At 45.5% G+C, this 18690-nt stretch overlaps 1 protein-coding gene across 2 annotated transcripts; it reads left to right on the top strand.

The window, feature by feature from the left end:
• The first annotated feature begins 7501 nt into the window (after positions 1 to 7501).
• Positions 7502 to 18050, top strand: TMEM207 (transmembrane protein 207). 2 transcript variants are annotated; one of them, XM_083869047.1, is made up of 5 exons: positions 7502 to 7761; positions 9592 to 9629; positions 10052 to 10087; positions 10544 to 10680; positions 11625 to 18050. In XM_083869047.1, exons 1-5 carry the CDS (start codon positions 7666 to 7668, stop codon positions 11771 to 11773), a joined length of 456 nt encoding a protein of 151 aa, XP_083725173.1. In that variant the 5' UTR covers positions 7502 to 7665; the 3' UTR covers positions 11774 to 18050. The 2 variants fall into 2 exon arrangements, with proteins under 2 accessions (XP_083725173.1, XP_083725172.1); XM_083869046.1 differs by having other exon boundaries at positions 7505 to 7761; positions 10052 to 10096.
• The last annotated feature ends 640 nt before the right edge of the window (positions 18051 to 18690 follow it).

Here is an 18690-nt window from a genome sequence, read left to right as displayed (position 1 = left end):
GCCCAGGTTTCACCCCAAGGATGACCCAGCACCATCCACCCTACCTGCAGGCTCTGGGAACTCTGCATCTCATGGGATTAGGCCCATTCTGGCCTAATGGCCCGTCTCTGTCCCTGGCATCAGGACTTGCAAGACTAAGGAGACCATGGGAGTGTGGACGAGAACATCAAGGAAGAAGAGGTCTATGAACAGGGGATGAGGTGATTGTGTAAGCAGCGATTTTTAGTGTTTGTACTGGTGTTGCTGTAAGGATGTTCCTCTAGAAAACCTTCCTCAGGGAAACCTTTTAGGAATAGAAGCTGATATATTTCACACAACACAACTGAACCTCAGCACTGCTGGATTCCAGCCCCAGCATTCCCACTGAGACCCTGGAAGACTGTTCTGTCACACAAACCATGTGTCCATGGACCACAACTGGGAATGAAGATAAATATTTTCTTCCTCTCTCATAGGATTAGAGCTCATGAATATCTGTAGCACAGTGGAGAGGTGATGCAGGAGTAATACCTTGTAGTAATGGGGAGATTTAAAAAATAGGCCTGCATCTAATTGTGATTGCCATCCAAGTGGAAGTTAGAAAGTGTCCCTTCTCTGACATCTGAACTCTCATATATATCAGGAGCCCTACATTCATACAGCCCATGGCACCCTGCACATCTAAATGCTGTTGCAGCACAAAAAGGACCCCACAAATACAAGGAAGGAGTTGGTCAGTTGGAGTCTGTTTGCTCTAGAAGACAAAGATTATCATTAGAGCATGTGAGGACGAGGGGTTAATTTTCCCTTCCTATTGAACAGGTCCTACAACATTAACTTCACCTGTTCCAAGGGCAGCTCTGACTGTTTGCACCTTTTGCTTCCAAAGCTGCAAAGACCTGTGGGAGATGGAGAGGTTATAAAAATCTGCTTTAGAGTAAGATAAGGGGGTTTGGTGTATTTGAGCAGGTCTCTAAGGAGGGGAAATGAGCTTGGGAAGATTCATGTTGCTAGGACAATTTTGCTTGGCCAGAGGGAAATGGAGAGAGCAGAAGCAGGAGTTGGTGGGGAAATCAAAGGGTGAGTTAAAAGAAAGGAGTGTGAAGAGCCTGGCTGTTTGTGTTGAAATTATAAACAGGAGTGTGTTTTTCAGATTTATTCTTGGGGAAGATGTAAAAGTGGGAGATTAAGTAAAACAGTAAAGCTGTTGAGGGGGAGAAAGGGCTAAGCTAAGCCTTCCTATTGCGTGGTCTTATTTGCAATCCCTGTCTGCCCTGGAAGCATCCCCCATATCTCTCTCTGTTTATACATGCAGAAAACTCCTGCAGAGTGGGGAGGAAGATGCAAGCTCTCCATCTGGTCTTCCAGACATTGTTTCTCATCCTGGCACCAGCCTGGAGAGGAGGTGAGCTCTGAATTGGGTTGCCAGAGGGCAGCCTGGCCATGGTGCAGGGCTTTGGAGGCTCATGGGGAAGAGAAGCAAACCCAGAGGAGCCTCATTGTCTCATCCTTACCCTGATCCCTGATGCTGCAACATCCTTTGAGAGCACAAGGTGGGTATGTACACAGCATCTCACCCCAAGCATCAGCTCACCACATTCCCAGGCAGAGCATTTGGCATGTTATCTGTCACAAGAGGAAGGCTGGAGAGCAGCCTGCTGATCCCATGTTTCTTGGATCCATCAGTGCTGGTATCAGGCCTCACTAATTCTGGGCACACAGGAGTGTGGCTGTAGCCTGCTCTGAACTGACTTGGCCTGCAAAGAATGAGGGTGTGAAATCACTGCCCTTCCCTGCAAGGAGCCCAGGTGGGCTGTGTCCTGCCAAGCAGGGGACAGGCTGCACCTGAGACCCCAACAATTCAAAATAAACCCAGAAAGAGCACCCAGGAGGAATTCAAGATGCATGGGAGGCTGGTAAGCAATTGAGTGTGGTCCAAATAAGTATTTGGATCATCTGAGGAAGCCTTAGGCTGCAATGTTAGCAGGTGCCTACACTCAGGAATGCAGCACAGGGTGCTCCTGTGGTGTTGCAGGGGGCACAGGAGGCATGCCCATGTTCCTGACCCTGTCCCTGTGACCCCTCTTGCAGGGTAAACCTCTGGAGCACAGGGTTTCCTGCTGAAGGAGCACGTGTGCCAGCTGATAATGACCAGCATCACGATGTATTTCAGCATTCATTACTAAACGGTTCTGCCTGGAAAATTGCCTCGAAAATGTGTTTCAGGATGTGCCAGATAGTCTCATGCTAGTTTCTCAGCCAAAACCTCCCATGTGGTGTCCAATGTGATATCAGTAACTCAAAGGCAGGGGAAAATGAAGCCTCTATTTGCTTTCAAGCAATTTATTCTCCTTTTGTCTTTTTACATCCAGCAGCTAAGTAAATTACAGGCATGAAAATGCTAAAGGCTTTTAATTTTTTCACTGTAATTTCTTAGCCCCTGGCAACTGAGTAACAACTAAAAAAAGAGATATTATGAAAAAGTACTAAAGCCTAAGTATAATTTTTAATGATTAAATCCACATACAATTTTAACTGATTAAAAGTGGGAGGACCTGTTGGAGTACAAAGAAACAGCAGCAGGCTTCAGAGTTTGAGTAGTTGTAATCAGCTTCAATTTCACATTAGGAAATTAAAAGAGAAAAATTTCTGCTGGTGATGACTTTGTATTTCTGGTATACCTTATCTTTCTCTTTTTTCAAGCTACTTTTAATATTATTAGCTTTGACTTTAATTCTACTTTTCTGATTCTTAACTCTTGAGGGTTATCCAGCCCTTTCAACTGATTTCTAACATGCTCTGTGTGAGGTAAGGTGGTATCTGGAGAGATTGACATGAAAGATCTCTTGAACTCTTTTTCCAGGTGGGCTGTAACACGCAAATGTACATGGGTATTTGGGAAGTCAGTGACAAAGCTCAGAATTATCTCATGCCCAAGCCAGAAATAAAAGAAGCCCAACTATCCTTTGTTTCTCAGGTGCAGGAGATCTTAAAATGTAATTTTGAGCTCTGAATTCTGACACAACGAAACAACTGCTAGGCTTACCCAAATCCTGTTATTTTGGCACCTTTTTTTTTGTTTTAGGATCCAACTAAAGTTTTAAAGACAAAACTCAACTTGGAAGGGGAATGGAAATAGCCACTTCTGTAAAGTCTTTCAGCTTCTCCTTGCCCCACCACAACACAGCTCTCAGTAAATTACTGCACACCAATTTCTGTATTTAATGGTGAGAGCAGAGCCAGCACCAAAGTCATCAGCACACACAAAATGTTTGCTGGAAATATACATTCTCAAAGTGCAAGAACTCCAGAGCAAGAAACATCCTGCCTCAGTCATTACAAATATGCTTAATATTGAATTTATTTCAGGTGTTCATTGAAAGGTTGGAACAGCAGGTTTTGGACAAATCACAGCAATTTCTTGCAAAACTTCAATCTTGGGACTTTGGGTAGTTTTAAAGCTTTGGCTTCCATGAATATATGAACACCTGTGTATTGAATTCAGTTTTCTGTAGTTCTCAGCATGGGATATGCACACATGTGTAGGAGAAATCTCTTATGCATAACCTAGAGGAAATTCCTTTTTCTTCACCTTCCTGCCAGGCTGAAACCTTCACTGACCCCGTTCTCTGCTGGATTTTCCCTACTGATACACCAAGGCACACAAAAAGGCTCTCTGGACCATCCCATACAACGAGGTAGCTGCAGTTGCCTCAGATCTGAGGAGTGACCTCTGAAGCCTGGTTCCTGGGGAGGATGCAGCAGGACAATGCCATCCTTGTTCTCATTCATTTCAGTCCCTGCTCAGAGTCTCTCTTTCCCCCTGTGCAGCGCAGCCCCCGCACAGGCTCACAAAGGGCCCCATTCAGCAGGGACCAGCAACTGGTTATAATCCTTCTAAAAGACAACAGACCGTGCCAGCTCTACCAGGGCTTGGTTTAAAATGTTCATCCTTCCTCACTTGCTCAAGCCCAGGGCCACCTTGGCTGACTCCTGTGCACGTGGAGGGGTTTGAGGGTCTAAGGACCTCAAATGGTGTTAGAGGGTTGTTCCATGGGGTGGGGAAAGGGCAGCCTGGGTCAGAAAGTCCTGTTGAAGTGGTCACACCTCGTGTGGGAGCTCACTGACTTGTGTCCCAGGAGCTGTTTAGTTTCATGCCCACACTCCTCCCACAGACAAGCTGCCGCTCAACCTTGCGGCTCTGGATGGGGTGAACCTTCTTTGCATTTTCAGCCTCAATTTATTCATGGTTGGTTTGCTCTCATTTGTTCCCGTGCCAGCACTGGCCATTAGCTTAAAAAGCTCTCCCCAGTGCTGGATTTAGTCATCTCAGTGTGTGTGTAGGGAACGAGCAGCTCCTTGTGGCTTCCATTTACAGAGGATGAGACTGAAGCTGCTTTAATTCTCCCATTGCAGAAAGGAAGTGCTCCATCCTCCCCATTTCTCTTCTCTTCTCTTGGGCTGTAAACTGAACTTGGCTGCTGAGTTGTCCCAGGACAGGCCAGGAGGGATAGTGGCAGCCTGACCAAGCCTTGATGACAAGGATGTAGCTGCAAAAGCAGAGACTAAGATGGTCGTGGTGGTGCAGTCAGGTAGGGAGAGGAGAGATCCCAGTGGCCTTGAACTGGAGCAAGAATTGATTGTGGTGGTGATGTGAAAACACTGCAGCATAAAGAAGTGAACACATGCTTAACCCTTGTCAGTTGACCTTAATATAGAGAGTGGGACTGCCCTGATGTTCCTTGTCTCCCTTCCACATCTCTGTGTGTTCTGCATTCTGTCCCATGTCCCACTTCTTCTGCTGCCACTCTCCTTCTTCTCTTTCTGAGTCTTTGACAGTCTTATTCTGGGCTGTTCTGGGAGGCTGGTCAGAATCTAGCAAGGTAATTGCTTTCCCAAAAGTCATCCCCAGCAACCACCAAATGCTCTGAAGGCAGCCTAGGAAAAGCTTGAGACAAGTCTAAGCTGCTAGCTATGCCAGGTGTTTCACATGGGCTTCTGTTTGCCAGTGAATTGCCTCCCACTCTTGCCAAAATCCAGAATTCCCCAGGATGTTCCCTGAATTTTTGGCTCAATCTAAAAACATGCCTAAAATTATTTGTATGACACCAAATGAAACATAGGCCAACACTTCTAGTGCATGCAAATACAATTTGGATCCCATTTCCTGAAATTCAGACCCATGACACAACCCTGGCCCTCTCAGACTTGACAAGGTAAATCAGCTTCTCCCAAATTCCTCTGTCTCCCTATCTTGTCTTCCCTTTCATGCCTCTCATGAAACCCAGCAAAAGCCAGCCCCTAGTGGAGGTGGTTTCTGTGGCAACTCTAAAAGACCCTTTGGGTGATCCTAGAGCTGCACATCTTCCCACTGAAGGGCCCAGGCAGGTTAAGGAAAGCGATAATGGACAGTCATAAATCGCTGTATGTTTCAGTAGCTCCCGTTGCTGCCTGGGAGATGCATTTGTCACCTAGCAACGACATAAGGTGATGAGGAAATAACAGCATGTTAATCTAATGGCCAGGAGTTAACATCTATCAGGGAGCAGCCTCCCAAGTGCACCAATGAGGTGAATATAATTGAGGAGGAAAGACATACCAAACTTTTTATCCAGTAAGTAGAGGGGGAGTGAGCAGAGGTTATCTTCATGTGTGTGTGCAAGTATGTGTGCATACATCTCCTCATGGGAGGATGACAAAAAGCCTGTAGAAATCCCTCAGACTGGAGCTAGCCCTCAGACACAGAGCTATCCAGAAGATGGGTCTCAGTTTTGCAGAACCCAAAGGCAGCAGTTCCACAGCCGGCAGGGAGCAGCAGGAGGGACCCAGCCCACAATAAATTTCAGTGCAAAACTCCTCTGGGTTTTTGGTGTCCAGTCCTGGCTGTCTTAGAGCAAGTGCTGAGGCTCTTTATGACATTCATGTATTCAAGCTGCTCAGCTGATCATGGACAGGGAGAGTTTTCCTGCTGAAGTAGCAGCTCTCTTCAGTACTGGAATCACTCCTGAAGAAAAAGACAGGGCTATTCATGGACCCCCTTTAAGCCAACTCTCTCTCCTCTTTACATCCTTACAGAGAGTGCAGGAAAGGCTTCACAAATTGCCATCATCCCTTGGAATCCCTGTATGGATCCAACCAGCAGAAAACATCAAAGTTTGCCTCAAGGCCAGGAACTGAGCAGTGATAGAATTCAATCCTTTCACTTTCCTTCTGGAAATAGATCCAGAACAGATGGTACATGTTATTTTTCAGTACCAGGAGCTCATTGAGGTACCTGCCCCGTGAAATACTGAGGTTGATCCATTTGGTGGCTCTAAATTGAAAGGACCCTGGGTGCTGGCATGAGGGAAGTAATTGTGAGAGGAAGAAAACTGAAATTAGTTCAATGATGGATGACCTCATTGAAGCCTGAAATTGTAAGAGTCACACAGTTCCCAGCAAGGCTGTGCACAATTTTGTACTGCAGGAGCTTTTTCTTTAAGAAAACAGCTAAGAAATTGGTTTAGCAATTTACTGTTGAGCAACACTGGAAAGGATTGGTCTGAAGCAGGACAGCGTGTTCAGACCATTTGTATTGTGTAGCACATGCACTTAGCACCATCATGAGAGATGTTTCTCAGCTGGCATCGTTTCAGGGGCTCGTCTTTTATTAATGCTGAGCTGAAAGTAAACATTAGAGAACACCAGGGCTTGGCCTGGGTTTATGCAAAACTTGAACATTAAATAACAAACCTGTGTTCTGCATGTATATCACAGCTGGTTAGACTTCTTGACCTTTCAGCTGAAGCAAAGCCACAGAGGTACATCTCAAGAGCAGCTGGGCTTTGTCAATCATTACAGGAGTAATGGCATCCCAACATAATGCTTAACTCTGGAGTGTTGACTAAACATATTCATGGCAACACCCTTTGTGTTAAAATCTGGAAGAACCACAGTTAATGGTGCATTTCAGCCACGGGCTGTAAACTTCAGTGACAACCTATTACTGACTGCTGAACAAACTGGGATTGTCCCTTCTGAGGGGATCAGAGCTATGGTGCAAACCATCTTCTACCCCTGTTTAACCACATCACCTGGATGGTTCTATAGGAATTGAATGTGTAGTGAAATTTTGTGTCCTTTGTAAGAAGCACTGGGAACTCATGGGGTTTTTTCAGCTGCATTTTCCTGGCAAACACTGACAGCTGCATAACAGCAGTACTGGTGGTGGTGGTGGCTGTCTAGGCTGGGCAGGGTTTCCTCATCCTTGGTGCAGGTTTGAGGTGGTAGGCACAGTTCACAGGACATGGTTAGGGCTACCTCTGCTTTTTCTGTAATGCCAATATTCCATCTGAAGGCAGCAAGCCCTGAAAGTGTGGCCCCACTGCACGGACACCAGTGACTTGTTATTTGTAGCAGATCCTGTTAAATGGGTTAATATGGAACTAAGCTTCAGCAGCAGGAATTTGTGAACAGCTATGAAAATAACGAAACAACTGCAAGGTGCTGACCTTAAATCAGTGTTCCTTTAACTCCTGGCAGCCGTTTGTGTCCCTGCAAACCCAAATTGGCTCCCTGGCTCGTGGTAATTTCTGAGGCACAGGAAGCCATTGGGTAATGTGTTCTCTGGCTGCAGGCACGATGTGCAGAGTTTTAAAAGCACCAAATCACAGAGGGTAAAATGCTGCTGCAAACAAAGCTCTCCCAATGTTTCTCACACTAATAATGAGGAGACCTGGAGCTTTGTGTTTAACTTCATGGATCACAGCAGGAACTGGAGTTCTGTGTTTAACCTTCTTCCAGGTAACCAAACCCTTCACTGGGACCAGGCTGATTTTTTAGGAATTTTGTGGAGGGAAGATTCCAACTTTTATAGAATTTAGTCATCAGATTATTATTATTATTATTATTATTATTATTATTATTACTTTGTGAAGGATTTTTTTTTTGTGAACCTAATGAATTTGGGGAAGGTTTAATGCTCACAAAAAAAATCCAATTAATACAGAGAAAACATTACTGCCTTTGTCCTTTATTCTGTCTGTGGCAACTGAAATGGAAGAGCTTGGGGCTTTAGCAGCATGGGTGGGTGTTTGGCTGCTCTGACAGATTCCTCAGAGCAGATGCACTTTGCTGCAGTTTAACCACGCTAAGGTGGCTCTGCTGAGCTGGTTTCAAGGATGATAAAAGAGAGTCCGGAGGTTGTCATTCAGCCATGAAGAATACTCAGGATACATGTAATCACAGTAATCAGCTATCTGCTTTTGACTTGTTATTTACTAATCAGTTGAAGTGCAAAAAAACTCAAAAGAATTAAAGTATTGTGCATCAGGGTGCATGTGTGACATGGCAAATTAGCTCAGTTTTAAAAAGATGTGTCTGGAAGAGTTGAAGCTTCTGTCTTTTTCTCTATTCTTCCTCATTTGGGTTTCAGCCACTCGTGAAATTTCACAGATAATGTTTTGTATGAAAGACTTACTATACCCAAAGACCTCTGGTGAAACTAGGGACTGAAAGACAGTGTGTGCACAGGATCAGATATATTAGAGATATTGGGGGGGGGGCGGGGAATTTCTTTCTGTTTACACTGGCTTGAGCTTTTCATAACAAAAAGAACCTGTTAATTAGAGATTTAAAGTGAGATCTTTCAGTTATGCATATTTGATACAAATTTCTAATTCAGAATAGAGCCTTCCAGTTTGCCTCAAAGTCAAAAATCCCTAAGTTTTTTGGATATATGCAGAGGGAAATCCAAAGTAATTATTTACAAATTACATTCTAATAGGTTTTTTTTCTGAGAAATAAATCTAAATTCCTCTATCTTGTTCATTTGGCTTTCCTCTGTTATCACAATTCTATACCTGATCTGAATTCTTTTGTAGCAACATTGAGCAACTGTAATAACACACCTAACACCAGTCAGCCAAAAAAATCTATTGAATTGGATTCAATTATACTGATGAACTGCTCTGGTTACTTTTTGCACAGATAATGTGAAACTGAGGCTAAGATCAACAAGGCTTAGAAAAATAAACTGGCTTGAGCTAGGAGTAGAAAATATACCTGAAAAACAAGTTTCAGGTTCACATATTTGCAATACCTGAAACCTGACTCTGGGAATGATGCACCACTACTATCTGAAAACAGGAAAATGCTGGGTAGAGCACACTTCTGGTCAAAACAGCTCCAATTTACTGCTACATTCACAATTAGCTCCCCCCAAAAAATGAGCCACAGAACAAGAATTTGGTTGGGGGAATTTTCAGCATATATATCTGAACAGCAAAGACTAGTGCAATAAGCAGGTCTCATACTCCAGCTGGTGTTTCCCCACTCCTGTCTTTCCCTCTTTCACATCAAAAGGAATGCTTTCTCCTTGGCCTACCTTTCATCTGCAAGCTATTGAATTTATTGAGCTCTTGGTGAGGCTCTCTGCTGGTTTTGATTTGAGCTGGCTCAAAGCAGAGACACACAGAGGCAGATCCCTAAGGAGAGGTCTGGTTTCAACCCTGCAGGACCAGCACTCGCATGGCTCTTCCTCCCCAACATCCCACTCTAAGAACAGTAATTATACTGGTAAATTGTAAAAAACAAAGCGTTCCTGCCCTCTCTGATTTACATGTGTGTTTTCAGTCAGCAGACTCTGGGTCGGACTGTGAGCTTGGCGAGAGGTGAGTGTGGCTTCATTCTCTCACCCGTGGCTGCCCCCACCCCAGGCTCTTTCAGGGGTGCTGTGCTCCTCCCTGGCACACCAGCACAGCAGAGGAATGAACATTTCCAAGAAAAGGCCATTTAGGGTTGGGGTTTTTTTTCAAAGAAGGAAATGGAGGTTGGGAACCCTTTGGATTTTCAGCAATAACACTGGTGGCCGATGCCAGTGTTGAAAGGCAAACAATCATCTACATCTACATTGCATCATCTACATTCCTCCCATCCACATAGAGAAATTGTTACTGGGCTCCCTTCATGGAAGAAAACTTCTCAATCTTCTGCTTACTGATAGTGCTTGTCTTTGTGTTGGTAGATGTGCAGGGGTGGGTACAGCAGCCCCCTCATGCTGCACTGGAAGTCCTTTTTATTCTTCCCTTTTTAGGTGCGTTGGACAGAGAGATGAAAACTTCAGCAGCTGGTATGTGTGGTAAGTTTCGGATCTGCTTTAAGGGGAAAAACTGGCAAATAATATTCTTTGATGGATATATGGAGAGAAAGGCATTAAGAAAGACTGATAGCTAGAGAGCATTGCTCCTGGGCTGTCCCTGTGTTCTGTCTTTACAAACTAATGGAAATCATTTATCCATATCCTCCTCACTGTACGCTGACAACTGAGCTGGGGAAAAAACGATGGATGATTTCAGGGAGAAATGTTTGAATTTCCAGCCAGCACTCACTGCTGAGCCCTCAGGAGTGAGACATTGGTTTCTGGGGACTTTGATCATGTCCAGTGTGCTGGTGAGGGAACCGCAACATTAAATGGCTATTTGCAAAAGGCGTTAATGAATATGTTAATTTGGAGACGTGCAGCCATCTGTCGGTGCTGCCCGCAGATGGTGACGGTACTGTTCCTCCCCTGCTGCCTCTGCCTTAGGTTCCTGCTGCTGTTTTTCCTGGCCCTGCTCCTGTCCTGCGGGATCTGCTGCTGCCTGCAGTGCTGCCTGAAGCGGCGGAGCCTCCCCCGGCGCACTATGGCTGTCTTTGCCCTCAGCAGCTCGGATGCCTTTTGTGGTTAGTGCTGTCCCTGCTGCAAGATCCTGCTGGCCCTGGTACCCTTCCTCTGGTCCATCCATAACCCAGTAAAAGGCAGTCAGGCTTGATTGGGAGCTGGGATGCAGCCTGGGGCTGTACTGGTGGTGAGCAGTGAAGTGCCAGCTCTGGGATCTTGGGGATATGTCCAGACCATGGCTGGGATGCTGAAGCCACATCCACTTTTCACTGAGCCATGCCTTGGTGCTGTCCCTGTGTGTCCATGTGTCCCAAAGGTGCCTAGCTGGGGCTTGGCCAGGCAAACACTGGACATGTGTGGGATTTTCTCCTCACTGCCAGCCCACTCAGCAGTCCCAGACATGCAGCCACAGGCTCTGGGGTCAGGCAGTTCTTTCCAGCATGTGTCCCTCATTTCTCACTCAGGCAAAACTGTCTAACTTGAGCCACCCCAGTAGCCAGCTCAACTGGCTAATACATCCAGGGGTCTGTCAAAAGCTTGTCCTGGTGGGTGCTGTTCATTGTGGCAGCCACCCTCAACATTCCCCCAGGAGCACCCAGATTTTGAGGACTGGGCTGTAATGACTGTGTAGCATCCAGAACTGACCTGGAGTATGGCCAGCAGCATCAGCAGGCTGAGCCAGACAACATCCCTCCAAGAAAAATAAAGCTAATCCTGTCATTAGGCTGAGCCCTTCCCAGAGGACGTATTATCTGCTTTCTGGGTGGTCATAGACAGTGTCTCCATAGGGAGGATCCACCCCAAACCCACCCAAATTCCTCTGTCCCAACTTCTTGTATCTGGAATTTGTGGTGAAAGACTTTGTGATGCCATCCTTCAAAAATTACATCCATGCCTTTCTTGTTTCCAAGTGGTTTGGCAGCTCCTCCTGGGCTCACCCCTCTCACTCCCACACTTGCCCTTCATGCCTGTCTGCTCTACAGTTGTGACTTTGCTTTTTCCCCAGCTACTGAAGCAGCTCCATGCCCATTCTCTGGATCCCTGAACCCCTGCATGACTGCAGAGATTTCCTCTTTTCCTGCCCCACACTTCAGCCTTGGGGGAACTGAATTGCCTCCGTCTTATGAGGATGTTATGAAGGAAAACAAGCTCTAGACACCCCATGTTGGCTTTCAGTGATCCTACTTGGTTCATCAGGGACCTTCCATCATGCTAAAGGAGTGATCAAATCAGCCCTTTCCACAGGCTGGCCAGGAGACTGAAAAGCAGCACATATTTCATCTGAACCTGAAAGACAACACTAAATGCAACAGAATAAATGGCAAAAGTATGTGTTGAAACTGTCACAGGAGTTCAGCTTGACATTTTGATATCTCTGGATTTCAAGAGGCTTCCTCAAAGGCCTGTCTGTATTTGGGGTTTCTGGCTCAGCCTCTAGATTTATCTCTCTAAGGCTGCTTGTGCTGGTGCAACCCCTTGTATTTTAGGACCAAATGTTGATAAATTACTTGATAGTTACTTCTGGAGCTTGGGCTGCCTCCTTCACTCGGCACTGTGCCAAGGAACACCCTCTGGCAAAGTCATGTTGTTCTAATACATCCCAATGCAATCATGCCACTCTGTGAAGAAGGATTGTTTGCCACATTTAAAATATTTAGCACAGCATATCAGATTTGTCTCATGCAAAAGGCAGCAAATTTATGGCCAGGGAAGAGAAAACAAGAGAGAGGAATCATGGAGGAGTAGCAGTGGTAGGAGCTGGTTACAGAGCATTAAAAAAAAGTGAGGTTGCTCATTTGAGCTGTTCTTAATTTCATGGCGACTGTGCTCAGCTACTCTTTCCCTAGCTTTGCAGACTAGAAGGCTTTGAATGGCCCAGGATGCACATGGAAGTTCCCCACAGACATGAATTAGGGGCTTAGGTACTTAGTACTTAGCTACAGAAATCTATTAAGATAAAGAATGCCATTTTCTTTGAGGTGATCACTGCAGACAGGATGGAAAAATACTTTAAGAAGACATCCAAACTGCCTTGTGCCCAAGCAGGATCAGCTCAACCAAAGTCATTCTTGGAGGTATTGGCCTAACTAGTTCTCAAATTACTGAAGAAAGATGCTGAATTTCCCCCTTAGCTGGATTCCAGATGAAAGCAAAGATTCCCCTTTGTTTGTCATGGGCAGGTCACTGGAGGCTGTATTCTGCCTGCCTGACCTCCTGCCTCTGCTCTCTCAGTGCAAGGGCTGGGGGTGCAGCCAGACCTCTCTTGCTGCAGAAGGTGATGTCACCCCTGGTCCCATGCTCTGTACTCCCATGGAGCCAGAGCACCATGGTGCATCTGGGATTAGAATTCCAAATGATTAATGGAAGCCCACAGCCTGCCTCATGGAGCACCTGTAGGGTGAGGTTAGCACTGGTTCCCATGCTCAGGAAGGAAACTGTGAAGATAAATGCACTAAAGGTTATCATATTCTCCCAATGATTCTACATAACTGCATTTTCTAGATAAAGAATTCCAACATATTTTGAGAAAAAAAAATATTTGCTAGCACCACTGCAAATTATCTCCCTAAAATCTTATTTTAGAAGCAGTTTAAATGATTGACTCTTGTGTGAAAGGAAATAAATGTTACTTGTAGCCAAATGAATGTTTGTGCCAGCAGACTAAAATATTACTGGATTTATTAATAAGGAAAATTAGGAAGTACAGACTTAGCCAGGGGAGAAATCGAGCAACTTCTGAGTGTCCTTTTGCTGGCTGAACTTAGTAAGAATTGCAGGTAATCAGCATCTCTCAGGATCAGATCTTTCATGTACATAACTGCTTCCACCACTCAACCCCTTCAATTTATGCCCTGAAGCATGAGATTTGATTATGTTTGTCACTGCAGCTTGCATAGCCTGTTAGTGGGCATTAAATCAGCTGTCACTTGATTCCCACCTACACACTGTTTGCTTCGGTGACCCCTTCATGGCAGAGAACTCCACAGGTTGTCTGCATTATGTGCTGCATAAAACATTACTGCCTCCTGCTTATTAATGGCTTGGCTCTAAATAAATTGCTGCCTTTAATTTCACTGAATGTCACCTTCTAATCAGATGGCTGAAGAGGCTAACAAGGGAGGACTGCTCAGGTTTCAACGCCTCCAATCCCTCTGAATCCCTCTTTCTCAAGAACCAGCCATTCCCGAGGTGAAAAATCCTTCCCCAGCCACCCAACAGAGGGCAAGCAAGACTTTCAGCACACAGAAACATTCGAGGGAATGGGTTTGTTCCGCTGCTGCTCGTGTGCACTCAGTTTCATGTTTGAGATGTTTTAATTATGCACAAAAAGGATCAAATTATTCCATCAGAATTGCGACAAGTGGCTCAGATAAAGCGAGCAAGAGGCTGTCCCAAAATCAGGCTCCATCTGGAGCCACCAGCGTGGGAGAACCTGTGTGCTGTGGTACCTGTGCAACATGACAGGAGCCACAGGAGCTTCCAAAAACTGCTGAAAGACAGGAGGTATCTGCAAAAAAGAGCTCATGTAGGGCTACTCTGGGGAGGACATAAACTGATATTGCTGCTGGCTTGGGGTAGGGAAAGGTCTGAGAAACCTGAGAAGGGGCTCAGGGCCCTGGTCCTTGGCTTCCTGATCACTGCAATGGAGAAGAGGATGGGTTTCTTCCTTCTACAAAACCACTTTGGGTGGCTCCACCAACCTATTATTCCCTATGGAAGCTGCTTTTCCCAGCTTGCCACCTCACTCCTGTGTTCTCCAGCAGAATGGAAAGGTTTCTGCAGACCTGTGTTCCCTTTCTTACACAAGCACAGATTTTGCTGGGTAATTTATATTTTATAAGCACTCAGCTCTTAATGAGGGCAGTTAATGCAGTTTGGCTGATGTTTCCAGAATTGCAAGGAAAAAAGAACCATTTCCTTATAAATTCATCACTTTAGGAATAGGGCTCACCTTGGAAAAGCACTTTTCCTGCTGTGCCTCTCTGGCTGCCGCTCATCCTCTGACTTACACTTCCTGCTGACTTTGAGAAGAAATGGCAAATGGCTCTAGAAAAAAGCAAAAACCACTAGAAGGCAGATGTGCTTGTAGGGGAACTTGTCATTAGCAAGACTTGTGGGGGGAAATGGGAGCAGTGCAGAGGAGCCAATTGCTTGGTGACCATCTGGAAGCAAAAGACAAAAGGAATGTGGTGAGGCACGAGGCTGGACTTTCACCTCTGCAGATGAAGAGCTGAATAATAAAGTCATAAAGTGGCTCTCAGGCAAAATAGAGCAAAACCAGAAGTAGCTGAGCCGTAACAGGACATCAGTTTGGAATGCCAGGAAAGCTGGACATGAAAGATGGGAAAATAATTTATATGCTCATTAATTTCTTTTTAATTGTCATCAAAAATTCTACGTTATGGGCTGAAGACTTCTGCACAGGGAGGATGAGGACGGGGCTGGGGACAGATGCCCGCTCTCTTTGGGTCACTAGATGGCACAATTCTGGTTCTTTTCTTCCTCGCTCAAAGGCATTTTACAGCAGGAACCCAGGAGCTGCAGGGAGAAAATTGTTCTCGCTGCCGTAACGGCGGTTGGACAGAATATTTCAGTCATTAATCACTTGCCCACAATATTTAACAGATGCAGAAGAGAAAACTGTAGGAGTCCAGCCCCAGCTGAGAGAGAAAAGCTCACATTCTTGGTGGAATTTTACTTTTCTCTCTTGGAACGTTTATGAAATGACTCTAAGTCATTTGTCTAAGCTGGGACAAAGTTTTCAGTGGCTGAAGATGCATTGCTGTAGGTGTACGCTGAGGTCTGAGCTTTGTTGCTGTCAGCAAAGGTCTAGAGAGCCTCCAAAATCACTCCCCCATGCCCAAGGGCTGGTCTTATTTATGCTGCTGCCTTTTGTGCATCCTTGCAGGAGAGCAGTCCCCCCACAGGAGTCAAAGCAGGTCACTTGGCAAAACACCTTTGGAACAAAACCTCCTGGATGTGGGTTACAGAGATGAGACACTCAAAGGCAATTGTGTTTATTAAATCCCACTGATGTTACAATGTGTAAGAAAAACACAGTTCTGCACTCCTGCTCCTGCCTCCTGGAAATAATAATTGTTCAGATCTACTGAATTCTCACCAAAATGATGTGTCAATGTCTGTGAAAAGGCAGGAAAAACATATCTTGGAAAACCTAAATGCAGGTGAAGTAGGAGATAGCCAAGTTCACAAGGTCACAGTAAGAGTGAGCACTAATTACAGCTGGAGATGTTAAAAGCCCTCATGAGCAAGGCTGATCCAGGCCGGGAGAGGACGAGATGCTGCAGGCAGAAAAGGACAGCCATTGCAGATGTCACTTTTTGTCTCCCTCACTTGCCTGTATCAAAATGGGAAATCAATAGCTATCTGTAAGGCATGGAATCAACTTAGCAAAGATCTTACCTAAACACTTGACTGTTTTCCACAACTTGCAACCAGACAGATCCCAGGCACTCCAGGCAGAGTGCACGGAGCTGTCAGGGGAGAGGACAATGGGGAGTCCTAGTTCAGGGAAGCACCCTGGGACAGGCACACAGGGAGAAAAGGTGCTCTCAGCTCTCAGCTAAATCCCTGACTCTCCCTATGCCCTGGGAAATGAAGACTGAGGTGCCCAAACATAGAAAAATACACCTTGTAAGCTGGTGAAAATATGGAGAAACCTAAAAAGCCATTGGAACTGATGGATTAAATGCTGGGCCTCAGCTCAGCTGGAAATTTCGATTGAGCAAAAAGCCTTGGTAAGACATCAATGGCCATCAGGAGGGGAAAATCAGTCTATTGTAATTTCTAGTGAGCTGCTGCTGAATGGAATTAGGTAGGTATTAATTAATTAGGTAGGTATAAAGGAAATACCTTGATAACTGAGCTCACCTGATGCATCTTTAGCCTTAGGGACAGGTTGTGATTTTGAAAGAAAAAAAGTCCTGTTTACTTTCTGGGATGTTTCTTGCTGATTAATATACAATTAAAATAGAATAGATCTCCATTGTGACCGGATAATGAGCTAATGTGGAGTGAATCTTGCAGTCATGAAACCAGTGACAGTATTAAATCAAACAGGGATTAACAATTAAATATTAACAGCTGAACAAAACATCAGATATATGTCAGCGGAATTTGAATAATGAAGCAATGCAGTACTGGACTGGTTACAAAAATTAACCTAGCAAAACTAAGAGTTGCTGTGACCTTTTCCTGGTTGTCTTGTGCAGGAGATAGATCCTCAAAACCTACCACAGAGTTTGGCTAGAATAGAAGTATGATTAAGGAATTAACTCTTATTCTATACAGATACTGAAGAAGAGAGGCTCACAAGTGTTGACGCAATATTCTTCTTCATATGCAAAGCATATTTGTACATAAATTCTTTGCATGTGAAGTGTATTTGAGGGAGATGAGTTAAGGCAGTATTTGGGGTTTATGTGTGCTCTATTTGTGTTCCCCAAGGAGAAACAAGGAGCTGGAGGGACTAAAGAAACTAATCCTTAATATTTGCCCCTTATCAGGGCATAGACATTCAGTGCCCACTGAGCCACTGCTTGGTGTGACCCACGTGTTGCTTGTTACAAAACAGCTCCCACCACCTTAAAACGAGCTGAAGGCCATGAGGACAAAGGCACAGAATTCTCCTCAAGTGCTGAACAAGAGAGATTAGTGGTGTGAGATTTGTAATTACACCTGCATTTCTTCTATGCTACACAGAAAATAAATCTTCCCAGTAAGAAATAACCTTTGTGCTCAGAAAAAGCTATAGAAACAGCAGCAAGAGGCTGGCAGGCATCCCTGAGAGTTTGTGGGGAGGGATAATGTGCTGGCTGCATAGGCTGGGGAGTTTTTATTCAGAGTTGATGGTGTCTTTCCTGGGTGCCTCCTCCCAGGAGCATCTCTGAGCTGGGTGAGCTGGGCTGAGGCTGCCTGCAGCATCTCTCCTCCCTCAGGGAGGCTGAGGGAGCATTTGCCTCTCTGGGCAGGAGCAGCGATGTGGGCAGTGGAGCAGTCACTGAACACAGCTCTGCCTCTGGGGTTTGTTCACCCTCCATCTCCTTCCCAGTGTGGCTCTGAAGGAGCAGGGGAGCAGGGACACAGCCCAAGAAGCAGACCCAAAAATGTTCCAAGAATTTCCCTGCCCTGGCAGAGAGTATCAGCAGTGTCAGCTCTCCTGCCCTAAAGACCCACAGAAAACATTTCTGAGGTGGCTGTTAAAAAGTTCAAAAAGAAAAAAAAAAAACCAACCACTAAGCTCTGCATGCAGTTTCCTGCAACAACAGACAAAAATTCCCGTCACCTCCAAATCTCTTTGTGCATTCTTGGTATAATCTGTGAATTCATCACATCGCTCATAACTCTTGCACTCGTTGTCTCTCAGGACCTTGTAAAAAAGCCTCCATCACCTCTCCTACTGTGTTTACATCTGTTTGATATAGCTCATCTGTTGGCAGTAACCTGCTCTCAGTTTGGCTGACATAAACGTCTGCCAGCCCAAGCAGCATGAACTCTGCAGGCACAAACTCTGCAGACACCAGCCTCCCCTGCCTGGGCAGCAGAGCTGCCACCAGGGCTCTTGCTGAGATGGTTGTGCTGTGGTCTGAGCCCTGTGGAGGTGCCTGGGCCTCCAGCAGAGCCATGCAGACCTGCTGTTGTCCTGTCTGTTCCAGCCCTGGGTGCTTCTCCACTTGCAGCCATGTCAGGGCTGGGTTATGTTTTGGACTTGTTGGTCAGTTCTGTGCTGCAGCACAAGGTGCTGCTCCCAGGATAACCCATCAGAGGACTCAGCCCTTCTTTTTCCATCATAGGAGTTATCAGAAGTGCTGCTTGGGATACAGCTCACTCCATCCTCAGCCAGCCCATCTCCCTGTGGCCCACATAACATAAGGTTTCACTTCTTACTGTCTGGGAGAAGGAAATCCAGCTTCCCCATCGAGCAGTCCATGGAGGAAGCCTACCTCTGGTAGTGTTTTAGCACCCACAGCTGCGCACACCCAGCTGAGACTCCACCTTTGTTTCTCCACTGCCCCTAAGCAGACAAATCTCTGTGCTGGGAGACCTTTCTC

The sequence above is a fragment of the Zosterops lateralis genome, assembly GCF_965231275.1.
Source record: "Zosterops lateralis genome assembly, chromosome: 10".
NCBI classification, from domain to species: Eukaryota; Metazoa; Chordata; class Aves; order Passeriformes; family Zosteropidae; genus Zosterops; species Zosterops lateralis.
The sequence above is the reverse complement of the archived record's forward strand: the minus strand, read 5'-3'. Positions and strand labels throughout refer to the sequence as shown.

What these genes read in the sequence shown, in the direction of transcription:
- TMEM207 (XM_083869046.1), top strand. Translation starts at nt 7,666, where the DNA reads ATGTTTCTCACACTAATAATGAGGAGACCTGGAGCTTTGTGTTTAACT. An exon ending in GACTGTGAGCTTGGCGAGAG is followed by an intron (nt 9,630 to 10,051) that starts GTGAGTGTGGCT and finishes TTCCCTTTTTAG; the next exon opens with GTGCGTTGGACAGAGAGATG. An exon ending in TTCAGCAGCTGGTATGTGTG is followed by an intron (nt 10,097 to 10,543) that starts GTAAGTTTCGGA and finishes CCTCTGCCTTAG; the next exon opens with GTTCCTGCTGCTGTTTTTCC.